This window comes from Pygocentrus nattereri, chromosome 23 (assembly GCF_015220715.1).
Source record: "Pygocentrus nattereri isolate fPygNat1 chromosome 23, fPygNat1.pri, whole genome shotgun sequence".
NCBI lineage: Eukaryota > Metazoa > Chordata > Actinopteri > Characiformes > Serrasalmidae > Pygocentrus > Pygocentrus nattereri.
The window spans coordinates 23,123,238-23,148,595 of record NC_051233.1 but is presented as its reverse complement, the minus strand read 5'-3'; the positions used below and the strand labels follow the sequence as shown (position 1 = coordinate 23,148,595).

Sequence of the window (25,358 nt, the reverse complement as noted above, 5' to 3'; positions counted from 1 at the left end):
TGAGAGAGGATTCCAGGGAAAAAGAAACACTCCAAAAGTACTTTGGGGTTCTGTTTGGACTATTACTAATACACTTACAAGCCACTCCGTTTGGCACGCTTATTATTATATGTACCTAAAACTGGAAGTGTACCTGAAGTGACAAAAAAAATGAAACAAAACTAAGCAGAATCAAACTACAACCAAACACGCTGTTGTAATTATACTTTAGATTAGATTTAGATTTATTTTAATCTAAATTATAAATCTTTCTGACAAACAACATCACGAGAGGGGAGCTAGCAACCATGTGATGTGAACCATCAGTCAGAGGGGGAATGGCACGGAATTGATGAAAATCCCATTCAACCATTGAGAAACTCTAGTACATGACTCAGGATTTGTCAAAATATGGGAAGTTAGAGTTTGTATTTTATTTAAAATTATATTCATGGTAACACTTTAGATGGTCCACTGTAGTTGCTTTGTAGATGCTCAGTCTGTCTTTAACTAATATTCAACTAAATATCTATTAAATGCAACTGAACTTGAAGTTGTGTGTGAAAGATCCTAGTAAACTTATCCCTAACTCTATCCCTAACCTCAAGGCAAAAACTATGCCTATTCCTAAACCTTACCCTAACCTTAATGTTGTTGATAATCATCTGAGTATAAGTACAAAGTTTGTTAATAGCATGATTATCTGAAGATCATCCATAGGGGACCATCCAAATAAAGTATGGCATATATATTTTGTCTGTGTGTGAAAGGTCACACTATTAGGATAAATTTATTAGATTGAATAGAACTGCCAGTGTTCTGCAGAGCTTGTTGTACAGCCACTAGATGGCAGCAGAGTGCATGATTGGACTTGGCTCGGTTGAAAAGAGATGCTGGCCTGTAGTTACAAAGAGTGCTGAGTTAGGCTCTGATCTGTAACTGCAGCTATTCATTACACTGTGGAAGACATACATTTTAAAAAGTCATAAATTGTAGATTGGCAGTCTTATTCTAAGTAACTTCATAAATTTAAGGTGGATGGAGTAAGTGTAGCATGTCTGAGGTGACTATGGGGTGTGTGTGTGTGTGTGGGTGTGTGTGTGTGTGGGTGTGTTTGTGTGTGTGTTATTACTAATGGATTTCAGCTGCCCAGAGAGAAGAAACAGCCCCAGGTTAGTGTATGATGGATATTCTGGAAAAGCAATTTGTGTAGTGCTAGGTGGCCCCTGTCACCACCTGTCTCATTTCTGGTCTCTACCTCTCTCTCTCTTTGTTCCTGATGCTTTGTATGCAAAAGTTTGAACACCCCTGGTTATACAAGGTTTGGTTGGTTTTCTAAGTGAAAGTAAGTTCTCTTATGAAAATAAACCTAAATAAGAAAATTTCCTGCAAATGTTTAGTGCAGAATTGAGCTGAAATATTGAGATAAATAGAACATAAAATATGAAATGTGCCATAACGTTTGCACCAGCTATATTTCATGTTTTGTTTTTTCCCCCATGTTAAATTCAGCAAATAAACAGTAATTATGCATTAAAATGTACAGAAGTTTGTACAGAAGATGTTTATTTTCACTTAGAAAATAAAAAAAATGTGTATTTTGACCAGGGACACCTAAACTTTTGTTTTACGGAAATATGTAGTAACTACTAATGTCCTACTGTAACATTGTAATTTTTTGATATTGTAAATCATTCACATCTGATCAATATCCATTGAATAAGTCAGCACTGGTGCCAGTACCCATCCACAATATTGGATCAGTGCATAACCAGTAAACAGGCTATTCAGCAGCCGATTTTGTCAATGGACAGGGAAGACCAAGATAATCTACAATTTAGGGAGGTAGAATGTTTATAAAGAAGTTTAAGGTTTAGTTTGTAGTTGTTTGTGTCAGTAATAAAATAATCACAGGGTGTGGATTTCTTTTACAATATGAAATGATTGTATGATATACTTTGTTGATATTTTGCAACTGTAGTTTACAGATTTTACTAGTTTTTAGGTGGTTACTGAAACAGACAGGTTTTGGGTTTTATCTGCTTAGAATTGGAATTCATTGGGACTCTTGGTTTAAGACATGTTGAGAGTGACTGAATGCCTTTAGGATATGTAAAACCAGCAAGGATATTAAAACCAGTTCAAATTAGTCTGTAACACCCTAAAGACATTAATTTGACTATTTTATAGGTCATGCATAGCCTCTATTAAGGTCCTGTGTGTGTGTGTGTGTGTGTGTGTTAATGACACAGATGCCAATAAGTGTGAGGCATGAAACATCAAAGCAATAAGTGCTTAAAAACAAATGCTAAAAAAACACTAAATGAATCAATAAATGTTGAGACAGATTGGGACCACGACAAGTGTTAGGTTAGTGTGTGTGAGTGTGTATGTGTGTTTGCACATGTACACAGTAGGAAGTACTCAACCTTCTAACCCACAGCTTGGGCGATTGTCATGTGCTTTATGGGTGTTCTGGTGTGTCCTGAATAGATCAAAGTGGTTTCCTTTGGTACTAAGCATGTGTGCATGTTCATGTACACATGCTATCTTGCCTACTTGTATGTGCACACACACAAACCCTGCAAGGTGAAAGTTTTCATTGTTCATGAACTGGACCAACTGATATGAGACTCAGTCAGAAACCAATCTCACTCTCAGCATAGAAAATCCACCAGCCATCCGTAGATTTGATAAAATCTGGTTGTTGTGCTTTGTTGTCAATAAGTATATATAAGAGCCAGACCAATGTATCAGTTGGCTGGTAATGTGTTGAGATTCCATATTTTTATCAGTGTCCGTGAAAATCACACCAATAACGCTCTGATAATTCTTTACATTTCTAATATTTCCTCATCAGAAAAAGCTCTTTTCTGTCATTTCCAGTCTCCAGCTGATCACCTTTGTAGTAGACGTGGGCGAGATGACAAGAATATAAGTATATATGATATATGTCACTATATTTATCTTTTCAGACATCTGATCAGCTGGAACAAGGAAACAATGACCAGTAGTGCTGCATACTTTTTATTCAGTATTTCACATACACTGTTAGACAACAGTAGCTTTAAGGTCCAGTTATGTACCTTAAATAGGTTTTTACCAGCTACAAAGTATGTATTTGTATGTTTTCATAACCTAGTGTTTTAAAACAGAACAATACAATAAAAAGCCTGGAGAAGAGACGAGGTGTGTGGAGGCAGTACAAATTAGAAAATATAATTTTGTTTGTAAATTTGTCATAAGATATATTGTCATATTAGCCAATCTTAGCTTATAGCAGTACAAGTAGTAAACATGAACGGTCATGATTAAAATAACACCTTGCAAAAAACATTTAAACCTAACCATTAGCATTATTGTGTTTATAAAGCAAAACATCCAAAAATCCAAAATATTCGGCATAAACCACAAAAATGCTGAGGAACTCAGCCTAGTGGTATTGGTTATTGAAATATTTAACTCCTTAAAATCAGCATCACTATTGTGACAGTCTTTAAATTCAGGCTATTATGAAAACATTACAGCTATTCACGTGTATATTTGTGCATTCGTAAAGCTTGATGTCGGTATGGCTGGATAAAATATATTATTGCAGAGAATTGATATGGAAGCCGTTTTGAAATTTGACAACTGGCCCACTGACGGTTGTTCATTTCGTGAACTGTGAGTGGTTTTGTTCATTTCTGTCTCTATTACAGCAAACAGATGTGGTATGGGATGATGAACAGAGTGTGATAGAAGGAGGGATGGAGAAATTGAGAGGGGAAGAGGGTTAATTGGAAGGGTGTCAAAGCGAGGAGATATGCCATGATCAATTCAAAAAGAGGAAGATAAGATGTCATGAAGACACAAAAAGGACAGAGGGAATGAAAAAGCGGGGAGAATCCTGAAAGAGAATAGTTATGCTCGAGCTAGGTGATGCTGTATTTGAAAAATGTGGGTAAAATATTCATACCCCAGTCTAACTCGCTTATCCTGCATTATTCTGCATTAATAGCCAAGTATAGTGTTAAAATTAGGTCTGTCTTGCTCATTTTTAGCCTCCTTTTTGTCAAATGAATTTAAAGACCGATGCATTTTTACTTTTTTCCTGTTTTTCTGCCTATGTTATATTGGATGGTATTACGATCTTGAATGAGTCAGAGAGTAACGTAGACAATTTCTGTGGGTTCTTGCGTATTAGTTTCACGTATAATGGCTGAAATGATGACTATTGTTATGATGATTGTGATGATCATGTGTAAGCACCATGGGTGCCAAATGAGGACTTGGACTGTCAGTTTTAATTAATGTGCTGCTGTCTGCCCCCTGTTTAGCTTCCAGACTGTTTTTCTCTTGGTGCCTCTCTGTTTTGCTCTCAATCCATGTCTAGCTTATAACATGTATATATTTTTGCGTTTAGAAAGCTCAATATCAATATGCTTGGATAAAGTATATTGTTGCAGGGGAGTGATGTGGATTCATATTCCAGCCACCACCTTCCTATGTCTCTCTCTTTTAATTGTCCGTCTGGTAGGCTGCAATATGTAAACAGTAAAGCACCACAGCATCATAAAACTGCCCCAAGACACATACTAGGATTAGTACTTACTGTTCTGATGAAAGCTTTAGCCTGTGCTGAATTAAAGCAGGAGTCTATCAGCTCAGTATTAAGATGGTTACTCTGTTACTCTGTGTTTAGTGTTGCTGTATAGCTGGCCATTTTAGTCCCCCAGGCATGCTCAGACCACCCAGCCCCCTTCACCCAGATGCCCATGGATAAGATTTGGTGGTGAGGGGGCTGAGGGGGAGCAGAGGGCATGCAGTAGAGGCTGGAAAAGAGGCATTGCCACTCAGACACAAAGCACAGCATGTGTGTGTGGGGTTGGATCAGGGAGGGGGTGTGTAGAGAATAATTTGAGTAATTGAATAAAATTAAATAATATACTGCATACTTAGTTTTATCTCACATTTGCATTTTGAATGCTTAAATACACAAATGAGTTTTTGTTTGCCTGGAGTATTTAATGTTGTGTGTTTACAGGACATTGTTAATTGTCATCAAGAAAGTTAAGGTTCAAAATAAAAGTTCCCCACCGTGGCTGGTGTAATGACATGTTGTTTTTATTTAGCACTTTTTCCAACTTTTGATTTTGATCAGTTAAGGTTGCTGTAATTGACTAGAATAACTTGGCTACTATTTTAGGTTTCATTGCTTGTTTTTGTTGAATGTTCAGTAAAATGTCAACCCAGTATTTTTTGTTAGTTTCTATAAAAAAAAAACAAGAAATATCTTTTGGACCAAATTCCTTGGAAATGGCATGCAAATGTCATTGATACCAAAATGTCCTCATACTCATATTTGCAGTGCTTGAGAGAGATGAATGAGCACCAAGCAGATGAGGCAGTCTCCATTCCTCTTTTCCTCCCCCTCTTTTTCACAGCCTGAAGGGAGAGAGACAGATAGGAGAGACAGACTGATGTAGGCCAGGGGAGTCAGGGTGGGGGAGAAATGGGGGTCTCCGGGCAGAATTGAGCGGCGTGTGGTACAGCTTTGTGATTGGCTATTCAGCGAGACTGCTAATTACACACACACACGTGCACACAGACACAGGTCACCCCCATCAGAGCCCCCTGTGTGTGCCAAAGCACATGCCTTTGGTTTAATTATGTAGGAGTGTGTGTGTGAGTGTTTAGGCAGTGTTCTGACAATACTTTAAACAGTAGTGAAGATTAAGTGCTTCCAAGCTCTCTGTGCTGCCAAACCATCCATACAGTTTGTATTACTGTCCTACTGCTTCCTGCTTTGTTCTAGTGTTTACAGAGAGAGAAAGTCCATGTGGAGGGGAGCGGGAGTGGGGGAATGGGGGATTCCCCTGGCATGCCTTTTGTAAAGGCTTATGTTTGCTCTGGAGATAACTGGGAAAGTGATGGGTTTTTGATTTTGTACTGAATGCCCTAAACCCACCTGGGGACATGGGCTTAGCAGTCATTCTAGATATTAGACAACAGGATTTAAACCATGAATTACGCATTTGGGATTTGAAACATCCAGTCTGATACACCAAAAGGTGTACAAAGATTTGTTTTTGGATTAAAAACCTGCCGGATTTGTCCTCCTGCTTTGAGTGTTTTGGCTATTTCCTGCTGAAATCCATTTTTATTTTGCCAGGAACTGGATGATTGACAGGTTGACAAGTGCGAAGGCTGGTGAAGAGTCCTTTGCGTGAATCAGTTCAATCATGGACCCTGAGTCTAATATAAGCGCCAAGTGCTGCTTGAGAGAAAGGGAGAGAGGGAGAGAAAAAGGGATGAGATGAAGGAGAAACAGTAAGTGGTTGTTTTGGTTGTAGCCTGCTGGCAGGAGACCAAATGGCATTTCACAGAGTCTCTCTCTCTCTCGGGTAAAGTGATCCATCCTTCTGTTCCCCATGGTTGGTCAAATGAGGTGAACTTCCTCTGTCTGACTTTCATGCTTATCTTGTGATCAAAATAAATTGCTTAATTTGGGTCCTACCATTTTGTCTTCTGATCAGTGTTATGTTAAAATGCGCTGATGTGGAATTTCTGAGCCGATAACTAATAATTAGCACGTAGTGTTTTTTTTTCTTTTCTCCCTTTTAAACCCAAGTCCAGTGAACGTAAGAACAGTTAAAACTGTGTAGATGAGTCATTTAATAATTTTACACAGCCAGCTAAATCAGACATTCATGACAGTCCTTATAAATATTTTATGTATTTCACAGATATTGTTACCCAGAGTGACTTACAAAGGCGGATGGATGTAGCATTTAAAGGCCATTACTCACCAAGCATGATGCAAAAAAAATGAAAATGTGAAATATCTGGACCTTTTTTTCACATCAAAACTATGCATATTGGAAGCAATAATTTATTTATTTTTTTTTTCTTCGGCCAAATTGTTAGTGGCATGACAAAAGACGAGCAGAATGTCTCTCAAATTTTACAAACTCTTTTACTTATTGTTTCTATTTCCGTAACTCAGTTTGGACTACTTTTGGAGATGCAGCACTGCACAAGACGAAGTACAAAACAAATGGGCCGAAAGTCCTCAGATGCAAATAAGTGTTCCTTTGCTCCTTACAGAACGAGTGAACTGTGATATTGGGCTACTGTCCCATTGGAAAAAGTGAAAGTAGTGTGAAGAGCTTCATCGCTTCATTCAGAAGCTACAAAGTTGAATGCTTGCACATAGGCTATTACTTGGCTGTTTGTAGCCCAATTTAAGCCCCATTTGAGCTGCTTTTGGAGATTCTGATCCCTTTAGCATTTGTGAAAAAGTTCGATTTGCTGGAACACAGCTGCTCTGTCATCTTGGGTATTGTAATGACAACAGCGGAGATGACTGTGATTGGTCAGAGAGTTCAAAAAGTTTGCAAAAATTGGGCTACTACAATAATGATGCTTTTTTTTGCCATATGAAAAATCACATTTGGTGTCCAGAATATTGTCTGTTGTGCACATGCTTGAATAAATTTGTCTTGCGGGTACTTTGCATGATTAAATTGTGCTCGGTGTGTAAAGGCCTTAAGAGTCTTGCCAGAGAACTCTTATTGCTGTAGCAGTAAGAGAGTGTTTATGTATGCTGCTATTGTTAGAAGGGCAGATTATCATTTATCAGTTATAATTCCAACACTAGAGCTATAATTTTAAATTCTCTCATTTGTTGGTGGTTAATATATTGGCCACTGATATATCTCAATGAACAATACTTATCAAATGTGATCTTGTCTGGTTTTGTTCATGTGTCTAGTTTTTGGAATTTATTTGGGTCTCTACTGTGAGCTTCAAGCAGGATATGAAATAATGACAATACACACGTGTACTCTATAACACACAGTACACACTGCCCCCACCCCCCACAGGACTACACAGGACTACACAGGACTACACAGGACATGTCTGAAAGTCAGATCTCCTTGCCTTATTTTCAGCATGGTGAGGAGCCTTTGTCTGCGTTAGTTCAGAGTAGAGGTGAACCCTTGAGCTCCAGAGCTTCTCCATGTTAATGACAGCTGTCTGCAAGCTTGCCACAGAGCCTGCTAATGGCCTTTTTACAGCTCTGCATGAACATGCATCAATTTTTCATGCTCCCTGCTCTCTGAAGCAACAGGAGGATGACAAGCATAGGATATGCATATGGCGATGTGTGCATGTATATGCTCTGTTTTCTTTGTTTGGTGAGGCTGAATTTGTTTGTGTGTGTGTGAATTAATCAATCAATCAAAGAAAAACGGAACAGTAAAATAGTTTGAGCATAAAGACATGTTTGTTTTTACAATAGCATTTTTGTTTAACCTATATCATTTTTGAATATGTAGTTCATGACACATTCTGATGTAAATTGTTCAACACACGTGTGTGTGTGTGTGTGTGTGTGTGTGTGTGTGTGTGTGTATAATGTACATGTATTTCCAATGCTGATACCTATTTACTGATAAGACATTGCTGATACTGCTATGTTTCCAGTATTCTTGTGATTTGAATTCTTTTATTATTTATCTTTTAACTGACATTTGTCTGTTTAGTAAAATTGAGGACATATGTTTGTAAGTGACTGTGTTGTTCTGGGTGAATGTGTTTTTTTTTTTTTTTTTTGTGTAGTATGAGTGTGCTAGATATTTGAGGACTGTTCTGCATCATTATTGTGAGGCCCTTAGCCTTTATATCCCAAATCTGACACTTCCTTTTAACATTAAGTGCATCTGACCTGTGTGTGTGTGTGTGTGTGTGTGTGTGTATGTGTGTATGTGTGTGTGTGTGCACGCATGTGTGCATTTGAGATTCATTCTAGTCTCTCCCTTTAAGTTGGCACAGTGTTGTTTCTGTCACTGTCCTGGCCGCGATCCAAAGACAAAGGACCCCCCAACCCCTCACTCACACACTCATGTGTTTTACCAGATTCATATTTGATGAACTGCCACTTATTCCTGAGGTGATGAGTGCTTGCGCAGATGTGTAGTTCTTTGTCTCTCTCTGTTTCTCTCTCTCTCATTCTCTGTGTCACTCTCTCTCTATTTTTTCCACTCTGACACACTCTCAGTAACTATGTCTGTCTGTCTGTCTGTCTGTCTGTTGCGCCCTCTCTCTCTCTCTCTTGCTCTCTCGCTCGCGCTCTCTTGCTCGCGCTCTTGCTCTCGCTCTCTTAAATGCAGTTCAATTCAATTCAAGGTGCTTTAACCCCTTAAATGGCTTTTATTGGTAGTTTTTATTACATACTTGTATAACCTAAGAATAGCTCAGCTAATTTGCATTAAAGTTGCGACCTGTAGTTACTGAATAATAAGTCTTCCTATGTAATAAGCCTGGGATTTTAAAGATTTAATGGTAAGATGTTTAATTTGTATTGGCTTATAGAATTTGAAAAGAAAAAACAGCTATTAGGAAATCAGTTTAATTTCTCTCTCTCTCTCTCTTTCTCTCTCTTTCTCTTTATTTCTTTCTTTCTTTCTTTCTTTCTTTCTTTCTTTCTTTCTTTCTTTCTTTCTTTCTTTCTTTCTTTCTTTCGTTCTTTCTTTCTTTCGTTCTTTCTTTCTCTCTTTCTTTCGTTCTTTCTTTCTTTCGTTCTTTCTTTCTCTCTTTCTTTCTTTCTCTCTTTCTCTCTCTCTGCTTTTGTGGAGGTGTGTGTATATTTGACCCATATTTTCTGCCTTCTTGTAATGATTTGTCACTTACACTGTAGGAAGCCCCCCCCCCCCCATAAATACTTGTTTTAATTGAACATCCTGAGGGGCTAATATGAACTGTCTCTGCAGTGATGACCCCTGGTGAATGTGTATGTTTGACCGTTTGACTATGTGTATGTGTAGAGTAAACAGTCTTTGCTCACACAAAGCTGGAGGGGAATCCTCCCAGTGCTTTTGTGTCCTAATTGAAGTTGTTCAGCCTGGCTTATCACTGCCTGCATCCCATGTGTGTGTGTGTGTGTGTGTGTGTGTGTGTGTGTGTGTGTGTGGTGTGTGTGGGAGGGGGTGGTGTGGATTTTTTTTTTTTTTTTTTTTTTTTGTGGGGCATGTTGGAGGGGAGGGGGCTGACTGTTCAGGGGGTTCCTTGTTGCCTGAGGCATGTTGCATGAATATTTTTCGCTGTCTCGCTCTCGCTGTCTTGCTCTCTCTCAATCACATACAAACAAGTGCAATTTTAACTACAGCTTGTATTATTAACAATGTAGTGTTAAGTAGGGGTAGTTTAAAGTAATAACATGGAGCTTGTGAATGGCCTGTTGATGAGGTCAATCAAGGGAAATGAAACATCCCTGTGCTGAGTACATAACGACAGAACTGCTGGTCAGGCATGCTATGTTTATTCTTTAAGACTTAAGCCAAAATAATTGGAAATTCAGGTCTTATTGATGAAATAAAACAGGGCATAATTTATAGAAAATAATCTTGATTTGAAGCACAGTATTTTCCACAAATGGTGTGGTGTAGTGTAGTGTAGTGTAGTGTAGTGTAGTGTAGTGGGTAATACTGCTGCCCTCCACATAGCAAGCTGGGATTTGTTTCTCCGCTTCAGAAAATCATCCTTCTCCTTGGCCAAAACTCCTAACATTTGCATGTCTTCTGGATAAGAGCATCTGCCATATACATAAATGCAGATGTGTGTGTGTGTGTGTGTGTGTGTGTGTGTGTGTGTGTGTGTGTGTGTGTGTATGTATGTGTTTATAATATTGGACTAATCCTTACTGACATCCATATGCATGTTTACATTTTTAATATTTAATAACTCTTTTTCTTTTTTTTTTTTTTTGCTTCTTTTCAAATCTCTCTCTCTCTCTCTCTTTCTCAGCTATGCACTCTTATGTCTGAATAGAGAAAGGTCGCATGTCTGTGTTCCCCAAAGGGAGCTGCCATTTATTCTTTAGATGCTTTATTCCTGCATGCAGCGAGACACAGAAGACTAGAGGGAACTCATTCTGGAGCAGCAGCTCTCGTTCACACATTCAGTTCCATTCATTCTCTTCCCCCCCCAATTGCTAGAGGGTCAGTAAGGAACGCAAGGCTGGTTGCCAAGGGAACGAGAGAGAGAGAGAGAGAGAGAGAGAGAGAGAGAGAGAGAGAGAGAGAGAGAGAGAGAGAGAGAGAGAGAGAGAGAGAACCCCTCTGCCCTCAATGCAGTACACTCCATCCATACTCTCTCCCACTCCCCCCTCCCCTCCTCCTTTGTATGACGTCTCTCCAGTGTCTTTCATGTTTTCCATCATTACCCGCTGCCGCTTTTCTCTCAGTCTTCCACTTTAGCTCTTCTGTTCCCTTCATCTTCTCACTTCTTCTCTTCTTTTATATTTAAAACAAAACAGAATACTAAATAGCTTATGTATCTCTTTTCCACTATGGCAAAACAGCAGCTTTCCATCCCAAATCAGTTCTGTCTTTCCAGCAAAGTGTCCGGTCGCGACCTCAGATCGATGGGACAGATGTTAGAAGGCACAGCGCTCTTCTTCAAATGGTTTCCTTCCATCAGAGTTGGTCAGAGCTAATCTGATTCCATTCCTCTGTACTGAAGTTTATATGCGTTTGGGCTGCAGGATATGGTGATGATAAAATAAGAAGTATTAAATTATGGTTAAATTGGTGTGTCTGTATGGGTAAGCAGCAAGTACAGATTCAGATTTTTTTTGTGTGTGTGTGTAATAACAGAAATGAAAGTAGCAAAAATATGTCCCAGTTATAAAAGCAGTCACTTTTGTTAGGGTTGTTGGCAACACTCATCATTCCCCAAACAGGTTTTTCTGTAAAGGCTTTAGAAACAAAATAAATATTAGTTTTTTTCTGTATGGACCTTAAAAACACAAACAAACATTTAATTCCATAAAAAGCTCATTATAGTGATGCTTGTTTATTGTTACTGTGGCCACTACTGCTTCACACATTTAACACAGCTTATGGGTTAAGAATTAACATCATGTGTTTTTTATTAATATTTTTATACATATCATTACAGTCTAGTAGTTTGGGACAGGGTAGTTTTTGAGCTGTGTAGGTTTGTGTTTTGTAATTGTCTGTTTAGCTAAATGGTTAAGTCACTTGTTCTCAATGTGATTCAAGTCAAGCTCAGGGAAGCACTTGTTGGGCTGCGTTCTCATGTAATTACATCAGTTTAACACTGTGTGTGAGGTTATTGGGTCAGTTCTGTCATCTCAGCCTCTAAAGATGCTTTTATTGCAGAAACATGTATCATAATAACAATGAAAATGCAAATTATCATCCAGCCTTATGTGTATATTTGCTTGTGCTCTTTTTTTCTGACTCACTCCACATGTTAAACCACATACTCTCTACAGTCCAGCTACCAAGACACATTAAAATAGTGTGTTTGAGTGCGAATGAAAGAAAGAGAGGGAGAAAATTAGATGGGGGAGGAGGTCTTAGCACGCTGCTTACATATTAGAGGAGAAGAGGGGAACTTCAGTTGCTAGGACAGCCTCTTTTTTCTTTTATGCTGCCTTTTAGAGCTCAGTCATCTGCTTCAGATGAAAATGAGACAGAACAGCTTGTCAGAGTGGTAGATTTTTATAGCGACTTGTAAGAGGTGTATATTTTTATAGCAGTAAAAAGGCAAATAAAAGGACAACGAGAGAGAGAGAGAGAGAGAGAGAGAGAGGCTGAAGCATGTGAGAACGAAAGAGAGAGAGAGAGAGAGTGAGAGAGAGCGAGAGACGGAGGGGAGGAGGGAGTGCTTTCTTTCCCTTAGCAACCGTTGGCAGCTCGTGGCTCCTGCCTGCTGTCTTTTGCTCCAGTGTGTGAGGGCGTGTATATACACAGCAGAGAGATCGGAGCACTGCCTACATGCACTCGGATCTTTCTCTTTCTCCCACATCCTTCCACTTTCTCCTTCTCTGCCTGGACATGACCGCCTCCCTCCATCTGTGAAAGTGCACCAAAGCTGAGGAGAGCCACAAAAAGAGGAGTAAGGGTACCGGAACAGAGGAGAGGGAGGGAGGGAGACGCAGCCCTGGAGGATTCGGCGGGTGGAGGAATGGAGCGCCTGAGCTCTCGCGGGCTGCCCAGGCTCTCCTGGATTGACACTCTCTACAGCAGTATGTACACACACTCCTCCTTTGCCTCTTTTCATATCTGTCTCTCTGTAGCTTGCTATTTTCTCTGCTCTTTTGCTGCCTCACTTTACCGACTCAGAGACCTCTTGGGTGCATTAATCAGAACAGTGGACTCACTGAGTGAGTGTGAGTGAGTGTGAGTGAGTGTGAGTGAGTGTGAGTGAGTGTGAGTGAGTGTGAGTGAGTGTGAGTGAGTGTGAGTGAGTGTGAGTGAGTGTGAGTGTTTTCATACATTTTCTGTACAAAATATGACCTGACTGGGTGGAACTTAACATTTCAATTTAAGATTTAGTTAAGAATTTAAAATGACGTGTTATAGAGCAGATAATGGTATATATATTTATAAGTTCAAGTTTTTTTTGTTTACTATGTGCTTACTTAGACCGCAGAGTGTGAACCTTGGGTATAAATAAAAAAAGTAAAAAAAAAGAAAAGAAAAAAGGGCTAGTAAAAGTCATCTAATTCAGCTATAAAGACATCAGGAGTCACCCATAAAATACATGATTGGATGCTTATGCATGTAACTACATAGATACATCTATAGTTTCTATATAGCGCATGCAAGGACCTGATCTAACTCCATGTATAACATCAGGCATGTATGACCAACAGTCTCACAAGATATAAAAACAAACGTGTGTGTGTGTGTTTGTGTGGATATAATATCAGGATCTACTTGTATATCCTCAATCTCATTAATCTCAGCTCTTATTAATGGCCAGTCCAGTGCTAATCACTAGCTAGTGATGAAGCCTGGATAATCTTCCTCATTCGCTCATCCTCTGGCTCTAGAAGCAAGAAACATTCATAGTGTTTCACTAAGCGCTTCTGTGGTACTCCGAACTGTATTACAGTACATCAATAATCAGTGATCTGTTTCCTCCTGCTGTTGATCAGATGAGCTTGTTTACATCCAGCTTGGCGCTTTGCTGTGGAAAGAGACCTGTGTTTGGATTAAAATGTTGGTTTGCTTTGGCTGCTTGTGCTGTTGCTGTAAGGCTGAGTTACATAAAGAGCTTTTGGAAGGCAGCTGATTCAGAGAGAGAAAGGGAAGAGGCAAGGAAATGTACAGAGTGTTCCGGAGAGGATGGAGGGAGTAACTAGGCATGGAGGAAAGGGAGAAAGTGTGGGAGAGGGAGGAAGAGATTGAAAAGCAGAATGGACCACAACCATTCAGCAGTTAACCAGGGACAAGCTAAAGCTAATCCTTTATAAACACCCCTCCCTCTACCCAATTTCACACTCAATTCTAGATGAGATCTGTGTGTGCGCTCAGGGTGGATTACTGCATATGATTGGGGAATTAGGAGAAAAAAGGGAGTCGTCCCAGCACGTTATTAAACTTCCTCCCCCTGCTCCCTCATTTTTCACCCTCAAATTTGAACCCCCTCATAAACTCCCATGTGATTTAATCATTATGAATGGATCTGCGCTTGTGCATCTATGGTGGGAACAGTATCCACTTGTATATGGAAAAAGGAAATCAAATGGAAAATAAAAGGAAAAACAATTTTTTTTTGATGACCAAAACTGTCCCCATCAGATAAATAATTCTTAAAGTTTTCGTCTTAGAGAGAGAGAGAGAGAAAATCAAGCTCGTCTGTTGTTTCAGATTTGAAAAAATCCACAGGTGTTTCTGAGCATTCAACACTGAGTCTGAACTGATGTGCAGCTGTCAGGAAGCTGTTACTGCGAACAGAAAAGCTGGAGATCAAACAGAGAAGCTGCTGGTGGTCACAGAACAGTGGACTCAGTCCAGATCTCAACATCACTGAATGTGTTTAGGGTTAATTGGATTGTGAGAAGCATAAAATGCAACCAACTTCTAAGACTGAACGTTAGAGATGTGGAAAATATCCCTGCAGAGTTCTTTGAGAAACTGATAGCAAGTTTCCTGAAAATAGTGGCAGCTGTGATTAAGATAAGTGTGGAGAATAAAGATAAAATAGTGAATGCATTAAATACTGAAAGATAGATACTATATGTAGTTATTGAGGATCCTTTGTAATGTTCTGTGAAATGTTTTTTTGCTCTTTTTCCTTTCTCTAAAAACCTGATACATATGGGACACGTCACACCCCATGTCCAGACTCTGTATTAAAAACAATTGCGTGTGTGTGTTTGTGTGTTTATCTCACTATTGGAGTTTTCTGGTGTTTTGAGCCTATAGAGAGCCAGCAGCAGGATTAGAGTTACACAACTGACTGCTTCTGTTTGGTTGTTTGTTGATTGTTTGCTTGTTGTTTATTATGTCAGAATGAGCTTATGTTAATCTGAGAGTGAATCCACTATGGGAATTGGGAGATTTTAGACGATTTTACATGTTAAATTTAAGAATTGGGTACACATGTATTTTTTTTTTTTTCTTGCTTAAGCTTAACCATATTAGTGGAAGAATAGAGTTCGCAAACACAAAAAGAAAAACGTCTGTCCAGCCGTTCGTCATTCCTGATGACATCAGTAAAATGACCCTTTAAAACAAATCTTAATAACTCAAGTCTCTACCTCTTTTGGAGCACCATCATCCCTATTTCACACCTACTGTGCCTGGTGTAATGACCATAATTACCTTAAAGCACATTAACACACAGTTACTGTAATAACAACAGTGTCTTGGCCGCCTGCTGCTGTTAACCTATTTCTGTTCTTCCCAGACCCCAGGTGAGACCTTGCTTTAAAATGTAGAGCTGCTGAAAGATTTATGAGCGATTATTAAATATTAAGCGGCTTTCATGCTTAATAAAGAGGGTTCGTTATGGATCCCGTGCTGTATTCGGGCAGGCTAATATCAATATTAGCTAGATGATGATAACTTGTAGTGTAAAATGTAAATGTAAATGTCACATTATTCTGTCTGCGGGAGCGGGAATTATTAGTGTTTCAACAGAAGTAATATTTTTTTGGATTTGCCGGTGTGTAATTTGCCTGTCTGAAAAATGGGAGTGGAGCCATTCTGATTTTCTTTGTACTTTCATCTCTCTCTCTTTCTGCCTTTCCACTTTGTTTTTCACCAGATTTGTTGTGTCTTTCTTTATTATCTCCTAATAATTTCTGCAGTGGCAACTGTTCATCCTGTCGTGCTCTCTCCTCTCTATAGAGATGAAATTGCTCTGTTTCTCTCCCAGTGTTGTGGCTGATGACAGTCAAGAAAGGCAGATAGTCAATTTGTGTGTGTGCTGGTTCAGGTCCATTAGAGCGTGACTCTGTATCCTCTGTTTTCCCGGTCTGAGGTGTGGAATGTCACCAAGGAGCATGGGAGGACATAGAGCTTTACCTAAGGGGCGATGATGCGTAGTCTCTTAACTCTCACTTTCTTTGTATCTCTATGTACTCCTCTTTAAAAAAAACATTCTTCACATGGCTGAAAACCAATGTTATAATGGTTGTTGTGGTGTTGAGACTGTTTGTGTAGCCTATAAGTAAGTGTGGTCTTTTCTGCATACATTTTTTAACAAACTGTTGTGGAAGTGGTTAAATAAAGGTGAGGCAGTAAATAAATTTACATGGCTCATGAAAGAGATCGTAAGTGATAATTTGCTTAAAGTTAGCATTTATCTCAATCTATATATCATTTGGTCACATTGGTTATTGGCCCACCTTTAGGCTAGCAAACAAAAGTGTGCGAAAAAATGGAAAAAAGGCAAAAGAGGGAACATACTTGATGAGGATGTGGGAATGTGTCACAATATCAGGACTCATATTACTAAATGGTAATTCGCTCTGCAGTCATTACTTATAAGAGTTATAAAATATTGTGGACTACACTAAAAGTAATCCAGCTCTAAAAGGGCTTTATCCTCGTGTTTCTCACATGGTTGGAGGTCACTGAGAACAGACAGATCGGTCCAGCAGCAGCATTTGCATTCTTGATGAGTGTGCTCTGAGGCTCTGCAATGATAAACTGAGCCTTCTGGATGCTGGCCTGCTTCTGCTGTCTCCACGCTGTTAGCTACATGTACAGTTAACTGCAACTCTTAACCTGGCACTGCCTCTGACATTACAGCTCTCCTGGGCTTTTCTCGCTCCCCCTGCCTCTCTTACTCTTTCTTGCTTGCTTGCTCTCTTAGGCATTGGCACAGTCCCTTTCCTCGTTCTCTTTAATGAAAACCATTGCTCATGCCTCTCAAAAAGTAAAATTACACCTGCAGCCCCCTTTTGTGTAATAATGTTCAAAGAACAAGAAACTTTATGACCTGATTTCGGTGGGCCATCAACATGACTGCCATCTTCATTATTCTGGGCCAGTGAGGGTCCGACATATTCTATTACTTTTTAATGGTCTGACAGACATTGAAAAAATTGGCATCGCAATTGATTTAAAGAGATAATACCCTAAATCATGCCCAGTATAATTATGGTCAAAGCGAGAGTCTAATACTTATACTTAAACAGTACTTTATTGACTCATGTGATTATCAGTTGTCAAATATGATAACTAGTCAGCTCAGAACTGATTTTCTTTTGTAATAAAAAAATAACAGAAAAAAATAGAAAAAATCTAAAATATAAAACAACCTGCGTATAAATAACCTCCTAACTTAAAGCTGTGCTATGCAGGATTTGGTGATCTGGAGACCTCTCTGGTGAAAATATGTAATTACATGTAACGTGGAGGAACATTTCGTCACTTCAGTCGTGCTTTGGACCCCTTCACTGAGCTGATGACAGAGTGGGTGGAAAGAGTGTTCAAAGAGAGCTCTGTGTCTACCAAGGATGTCAGTGCATTATCTACTATTATCACTATATTTTTACACTGTTGAATCATCGCAACAGATGCTTTGTGCGTGTGCTGATAATATGTAAAGATGTGTAATGTGGTCCGTGATCGCCCATGATCTGGAGTAATACAATATTCCCCTGGCGTTGTCAGTGTTTTATTCCTGAGGATTTAATGTCCCAACAGAGTTGGTTGGGTCCAAGTCTCTATACTGTCACACCTCTACCCATCTCTGCATTGCTCTCCGCCTCATTTAATCCAGCTTTTTCCCTGCAAGTAACAGGCACAGAGTCTCCAAAGCTGATTCACCATCGCATGCCTGCAACAAGAAAAACATCAAAGAGCGTGGGCTTATGTTTGAGAGAGAGTGGGTCTGTACTGAAAGAGCAGCAGTAGAGAGACATGCCACCACACATACACACAGTTAAGCGCCTGTCTGTAATCCATGGCAAGGTCAGGGTTTGAAAGGTGTTTTGAGCTACATGCAGTGGGCCCAGATTAACAGCTGCATAGTGGATATGCCAACAGCTGTGGCAGATACAGCTCTGCGAACAGTGAGTCAGTAGAGGGTGGGCTGAACACACACAGCTTTTTACATTTTTTTTATCCTGATACAGAGTCCGATTTGTCCATTATTTGTGTTTTTGTGTGCAGTATAGCTGTACAGTCCACTAACATTGCAGTAAGTGCATCAAAGTAAGTAAATTTTACATACATTTAAATTGAGATAACTCAACCATGTGAACCCTGGTGTATATCAGATAAGCAGACCCCCGGGGAGATCTGTCCCTGTCCACTTCTAAACGGTGGTGGGGTTCGTTTGAAATGTGAGAACCAAACAGACCAGACATCCAAACGGACCAAACACAGAGTGAACCATCATCTGCTCTCTGCAGACCTTTATTTCCTGCAGCAGGCAGATTTCTGGTGCTGTTTTCACATGTGGTTGAGTTATCTCTTCTTGAGCTTTGAATCAGTAGTTTTGGTTTTAAAATGAGGCTGAGATGTGTGTTCAAACTATTGTGAAACATTTGTACATATCACTGCACATAGCAGTTGTGTGTTAATGCACCAAGTTGTGTTCTTTTAAATCAGTAAGAGCCTCAAGGCTGTGCTTTTCTGGGTGGGGTAACCACAACAATGCATGACCGCTTGTTGCTTATTGCTTTAGAATATGACAGAACATCATAAATGAGTAATATGTACAACGCTTTAGCGTACGGTGTGGTTCAGAAAGTTTGCTAGATATCATCCCAGCTATTGTCAGTAATGTAAGTCATAAATTCTGCCCCATCGGTTGTGACTCTTTTTGTCCATAAGATTCTGTTTCCATCTTGTAATTTGTTGTCAAATAGGTCATGTGAACACTCAGTGAACGTGAACTAAAATGCAATGAAGTGTAGGCTTAAGGGAAGCTCAGGCTTAGTGTAACCGATGCAGATCCATTATATATTCTTCTATCAGTTCCAAGATTGGTAGTTTAGATATGACCATGACTGTATGTGCAGGAGCCATGTGTTATTTTCATGTATTAGGAGCGTCATTTAATTAATAATGTGATTGGCAGTTTATGTAAAAGCCAGAAGAAACACATTCTAATACTCTCTTACAGACACTGCTAGTCTATTTTTAACAGAACATGCTGTAGCAGCTGCAGCCCTCTTCACTTTCTCTTACTCACAAACGGTCACTGTCAGTACAATATACAGTACAACTTCAGATATAGAATGAGAACATACCTCAGACTCTGGTTTCAAACATAGCAAAAATGCCTATTACACACTTTTCCTTCCCCAACACGCTGTTTACTCTCTCCCTCATGCTGACAAGAGACCCTCACAAAAAGAATGACACATCTGTCTTGATCCTTTATGTCTTTGGGATCATGATGGACTGTTTCGTGTTATTTGTACACAGACTTCCTTTATCTCAAACATGCGTGTGTGTGTGTCAGCTCAGGGCCAGCTGTGGATCAATGACTGCGCTGTGGCTCACTCTGCAGCTTGGTAGTGTTTTCAAACACATCCGTCCTGCCTGACCACAGAACACATTCCCCACGGCCTCAAACAACCTACAGCGCCACCTCACTCTAATTCAGTACAGCTTCAGTATACACCGTTCAGCCGTACCATTAAAATCACCTTTTTTCTACACTCACTGTCCATTTTATCAGCTCCTCTTAACATATAGGTGCACTTTGTAGTTCTGCAATTACAGTCTGTAGTCCATCTGTTTCTCTGCATACTTTGCTAGCCCCATTTTACACTGTTCAGAGCCGGTATTAATTGGGTGGTCCACTCCAGCGTTAATCATCTGGTCCAGCATTAATCATCCTCTAGTTCTTCATCAGTGGTCGCAGGACACTGCCCAGAGGACACTATTGTCTGTATATTTTTGGTTTGTGGACTATTCTCAGTCCAAAAGTGACACTGAGATGTTAAACAGGTAACCCCCCTCCCCCCGCACCGAGGTGTCACTGATGTGGTGGTGGCGCGATAGTGTATTTTGTGCTGGTATAAGTGGATCGGACACAGCAGTGTTGCTGGAGTTTATATAGGGCTTACTAAATATATAAAGCCATAAATAAAGCTAGAGGCATATTGATCTAACTCATCTTTTTATTCAGAAGAATTAAGTCTTGTGTGCCAGAATGTGATATCTCTCTCTCTCTCTCTCTCTCTCTCTCTCTCTCTCTCTCTCTCTCTCTCTCTCTCTCTCTCTCTCTCTCTCTCTGTAACTATAGAAACAGACTCTGAGAGAGCTCTCCATGTACTCTCCGCTGCTCTTGTAGAAATAGCGAGAGAAATGTAGAGAAAAAAATGGTAAAAACATTTGAAACGGTGCAGAGGAACAGTGTAGTGGGTAGAGCTCAGTTTCACCTGATATTTTAAGAGAGAATCAGGTAAAAGTATGATAGTGGGGTGTTTTTTTTTTTTTTTTTTTTTTTTTTTTTTTTTGAAAGCCTATCCATGGCTCTTATGGAACAGCCAGGGCTTTGAAAGCTGCAGGGCTGATGAATCTGTCCCCTGGAGCTTCATCTTCGGATCGTGTCCATAAGGGTTTGGCTGGGTGCAGAGCAGAGTAGGAGTTACACACAATGCCTACAGGAGCTCTTTCTCGCCCACTGCTTTGTGCAGGCGTGAATGCGAGAGTTCGTTTTTCTCTCGTTTTGCGTGGTGTGTGTGTGTGTGTGTGTGTGTGGCAGCAGCACCAGCACCTGCCTGCCTTACATCATCTGTATTGTTTTGCTTTAGAGCATGTTGACTTCTGCTGGCAAGCGTTGGTTTCATAAAGAAACAGGAGTGGAGACTTTGTCGGGGAAAAAGAAGTTTAATAAACGTGCCCCTTCTCAACCAAGCAAGTCTAACTAAGCTTACACAATGATGGACTTAGTCAACCATGTAAACCACACCCTCTAGTTGTCCCTTTGTATAAACAACCCAGAAACCCCCTCTACTGAATGGGCAACTGCCTCTGCCTTTGTAATTAAGATAGGTGTTGAGGACTTGTTCCAAAGGTGGCATCCTATCACGGTACCATGCTGGAATTCACTGAGCTCCTGAGAGCGACCCATTCTTTCATAAATGATTGTAGAAGCAGTCTGCAGGCCTAGGTGCTTGGTTTTATACACCTGTGGCCATGGAAGTGATCGGAACATCTGAATTCAATTATTTGGATGGGTGAGTGAATACTTTTGGAAATATAGTGTATATGGGTTGAGGTGGGCGATACAGCAAAAATATTGTATTTGTACTGTAGCATTTAAAAACTGCTATCAAGACTGCGTATATTGTTTAATAAAAACATTTCGCCCTCTTTTCTGCACATAATCCAATTAAACAGAAGCAATTAGGCTTTCTTTATAATGAAACCTGTAGCGGATCCGTCTCTGAGTATGCACGACATCCACAGTATGCACCTACCTTACTGTAGGTCAAGTTTGTAAGGCTATGTGACCATTACATAAGTCTTTCATGACAACTTCACCCTAGAAAGTGTTATGCCAACGTCTAATAGCTCAATCCTGTTAACTCTATATGGGTGTTATGTCACCTTGACATAGAAGTTGATAAAAGAAGCCTTATGACAACTTAAAGGGATTATTATTTTTTTTTTTTGATTCACCAAATTTTCTTTGTGGATTGTTTTTGGCATATGCTGCCTTGTGTGTATCCCTCCGCTATTAATGGATTTTTTAAAATACTTTTTAGGTCAATATCTTATGTCAGAGTTATTGTTAATCAATGTCTCAGACATCAGTCAGCGTGTTCAGAATCATTATATGTTTATAATCATTACAGCTTTCTGTGAGGGAGCTTTTAGAGAGATTACTACAGTTATAAACATTTCTGACTCGTTTAGTATGTTTCTGTAGAATGAAGCTTTTCACATCAAACGACTCTTATTGACTTTGTTTATATTATAACCATTGGATTATACAGAAGTGGGTTAGGGTTTAGGGTTAGGGTTTTTGTTTTTACTTTACTCTGGTAGCCAGATACCTACTTTTGATCATTTGATTGTGATTTCCAAACGACTGTTTGCTAGATACGGTCATCAGTTTGTTGCACTCTATATTTTGCACAATATTCATGCTGACAGTGTTCTTTTTGAAGTATATGGCATCAGCTTTATTAGCTGGCAAGCTCACAAGCGTTTTTGTCATTTTTAGCTTCTCATGTAGACAGAAAGATTTTTGAAAATGCTAATGGTGTAGATAAAGATTTTTTGAAAATGCATACAGTTTTTTTTAAATGTCCATGTACGACTGGACAAAGTCTTAGTTTGCAAGCTGAAATTTCTTGTGTGTAGAGTTCTCTGCTTTTGTCAGCGTGTAGCTGCTTGTTAAGGCTTTTGTTTAGATGATGACCACCATTCTCTGTCATATAAACTTATATTCACAATTATCAGTCCAGAGTAAACTGAGCAGTAGCCAATTGTAGCCAACTTTATGATGCTGATATTTCTGAAGACTGTGTTTATTTGTTAGAAGCAGTTTTGCAGTAGAGTTCAAATCGTATCTGTGTGCTTGATGGGGTGAAATGTCGTGTATGAGGGGTGGGTGTGTGTGTGTGTGTGTGTGTGTGTGTGAGTGTGTGTATATCAGCCTGTCTGAGCCTGTTTGTTTCAGGTTTGTGTTTGAGGGCTCTTTGTCTACAGGGGCTTGGTTAGCTTTGTGTGTCTGTTTCTTCTGAGGTCTCAAGGCTTGCCCTGCCCTGCTCCTTTCTCCTTGGCTGGTAACGGAAGCCCCTCTAAACTCTCCCCTCAAAGAGTTAACCAATCACATAACAGCCCCATAGACCACACACCAGCAGCCGTGGCCAATGGCGTCAATCGCCTGTTTAGACTTCACCAGGAAGTGGAGGCATGATTAAGCATTCAGGTCAGCGGAGCAGAAGACATTTTCACAGGGAAGGAGGGGGAAGAGAAGAGAGCAGAATGGTGAGGAGGAGTGGAGGGTTTGGCTTTCATTAGTAAGGGCAGATCTAAGAGCATTGGTGAACACTATGGCAAGAATATGACCTCATGATTCATTCACTCAACATGAAATGTATCATATTTTTTCTTAAGTTAGAATTGATCAAATGTAAGAATTGATTGCAACAGTATTTTTTTCCCCTAAAATCTAGCTACTTAAGTAATGGAATAAGACAATGGCACAATGGATTAACATCCAGCTGCTTGATACTATGTATTTTATGCCCTTACTATACAATTCTTTTTGTTCGGTCTCTCTCTTATTATTATTATTATTATTATTATTATTATTTAGCCTAATTTTCTATCCACTTGCTCTGTCTCTCCCAGTCACATGATACTGGCAAACTGGTGTGTGGGTGTGTGGGTGTGTGGGTGTGTGGGTGTGTGGGTGTGTGTGTGTGTGTGTGAAAGCTAACAAATGCTTTTTCCCTTTCATGTGAAGCTAGTCACTGCATCTTTTTCCATACCTGCTAACAGCAGCTCATTTTGCTTAAAGGAGTGTGCTACCTGCCAGTACATTAGCTAACAAGCAACTGTGCCCTCCTCCTGAACTTGTGATAATAGAGGCAATGCTTAGACCATTGTTCCACTCAGGAGCCCTAAATCTGACTCTTTAATAGGGATGTATCAATGCCGGTATTTTAATTGGGCTGATACCATGCTTGTTTACTCATACTCATAATATAAAAGTTCACCAATACCAACATTCTGATAACCACTGATAGTACGTGATGTAAGCTGAGTATACCTGCCATACTAATGAACAAATGCAGTAAAAGAGGTTCTGCTTGCACAAAGAAGTGTTACTGACTCAGTGTTGGACACAAAGCCTCTGTTCCCTTTTAAATATTCCACTTTGTAAACCCTCTGTAAAAGATACACTGTTTAACAAATGCAGTTGGAAAAGATTTTTAAAGAAATGTTTACTTTTTTTTTACTTTAAGTACATTAATGAGCATGTACTTTTACATTTCTACATGAGTAAAAAAATCTGCCGCGCACTTCAACTTGAGTATTTTTTTTTTTGCTAGATTACTAGTACTTTTACATAAGTAAGTGTACATCGGCCACATCTGCTGTAGAGAGACAGTATTTCCCACCGTGTACATCATCACCTGGCTTTTAGCTTCTGTGCAGTGTCAGCAGCGCTGCTCAGTTTCCCTTTGCGTGGTGGTCAGATTACAGTGTGAAATTGTTGAAATGGTTCATGGACAGGGCTCTTTGTAGAGCTTTGTTTCACATAGTATTGACACAGTGTATGCCTGGATTTAAAGGACATCCATCTACAGCTCAACCCGCCAAGACTCAGAGAAGACACAAACTCCACACATGGGCTCCTCAGATGCTTTAGCCTTGGATGTGATTCCTGCTGACTCTGGGCTACATAGACTGTTGTTAAAGACACAGATGAGGTGAAAAACTACAGCTGTACAGAAGTGCTTTTTCTGATGGTGAATTAAACTCGCTGTTCTTCACTACAGTGCTACTCCATTCAAGGTACCGTTAAATACCACAAAGCTAGCTTATGCACTTCACTTAAAATTAGTTCAATTTAATGATTTAGCTGTTAAGGTCACACACCTTTACACTAATGTCTATTTAATTAAATAGGTTACTTAGTGAGGTGTCAGACTCTGTATCAGCGACGACTGAATAATATGTACTCGTAGTCTGGAAATAAATCAATATCTATGCATCTCTACTTTTTATAATTTTACTGGTGATGCACCCGATAGAATAGAAAGAATATTATGACATAATTATCTCAATATCAGCCAAAGTCATATCACCAACCCTTAGATTTCTTCTATTATTTTCACTCTGTTTCATCCCTTGCCATTTTGTCCTACTTCCATCAATTTTCATACTCTTGTACTTTCCTTCCTGTCTGTGGCAGTTGGCCTGATTGAATGAATGGTTCCTCTTGAAACTCTTTAGTATTTATAATGAGCTGTCTCAAGTCTAAAATTAGAAGTACCAGTTGCCAGATGATCAAATGTTCATAAATTGCTGAAGCTGTGCTGAGTCAGCTGTTGTGAAAGACTTAATTTTATGGCTCATCCTTTCTGAAATGTGCTGTATTGGGGTGGATGTGGACTAGAGCTTGATACATTTGGTTGT

At 39.6% G+C, this 25,358-nt stretch overlaps 1 protein-coding gene across 2 annotated transcripts in view; it reads left to right on the top strand.

Annotated features, from left to right (window-relative positions):
- The window catches only part of abr (ABR activator of RhoGEF and GTPase), a 193,110-nt gene that overhangs the window by 20,696 nt on the left and 147,056 nt on the right, over positions 1-25,358 (top strand). The window contains exon 1 of one of the 2 annotated variants that reach the window (XM_017699053.2): positions 12,661-13,021. The exons of the other annotated variant lie outside the window; for it this stretch is intronic. Coding sequence (XP_017554542.1) covers positions 12,961-13,021 — 61 coding nt within the window. The 5' untranslated portion in view covers positions 12,661-12,960. Of the gene's footprint in view, positions 1-12,660; positions 13,022-25,358 lie in introns of those variants that run through there. 2 annotated transcript variants of the gene reach the window in all.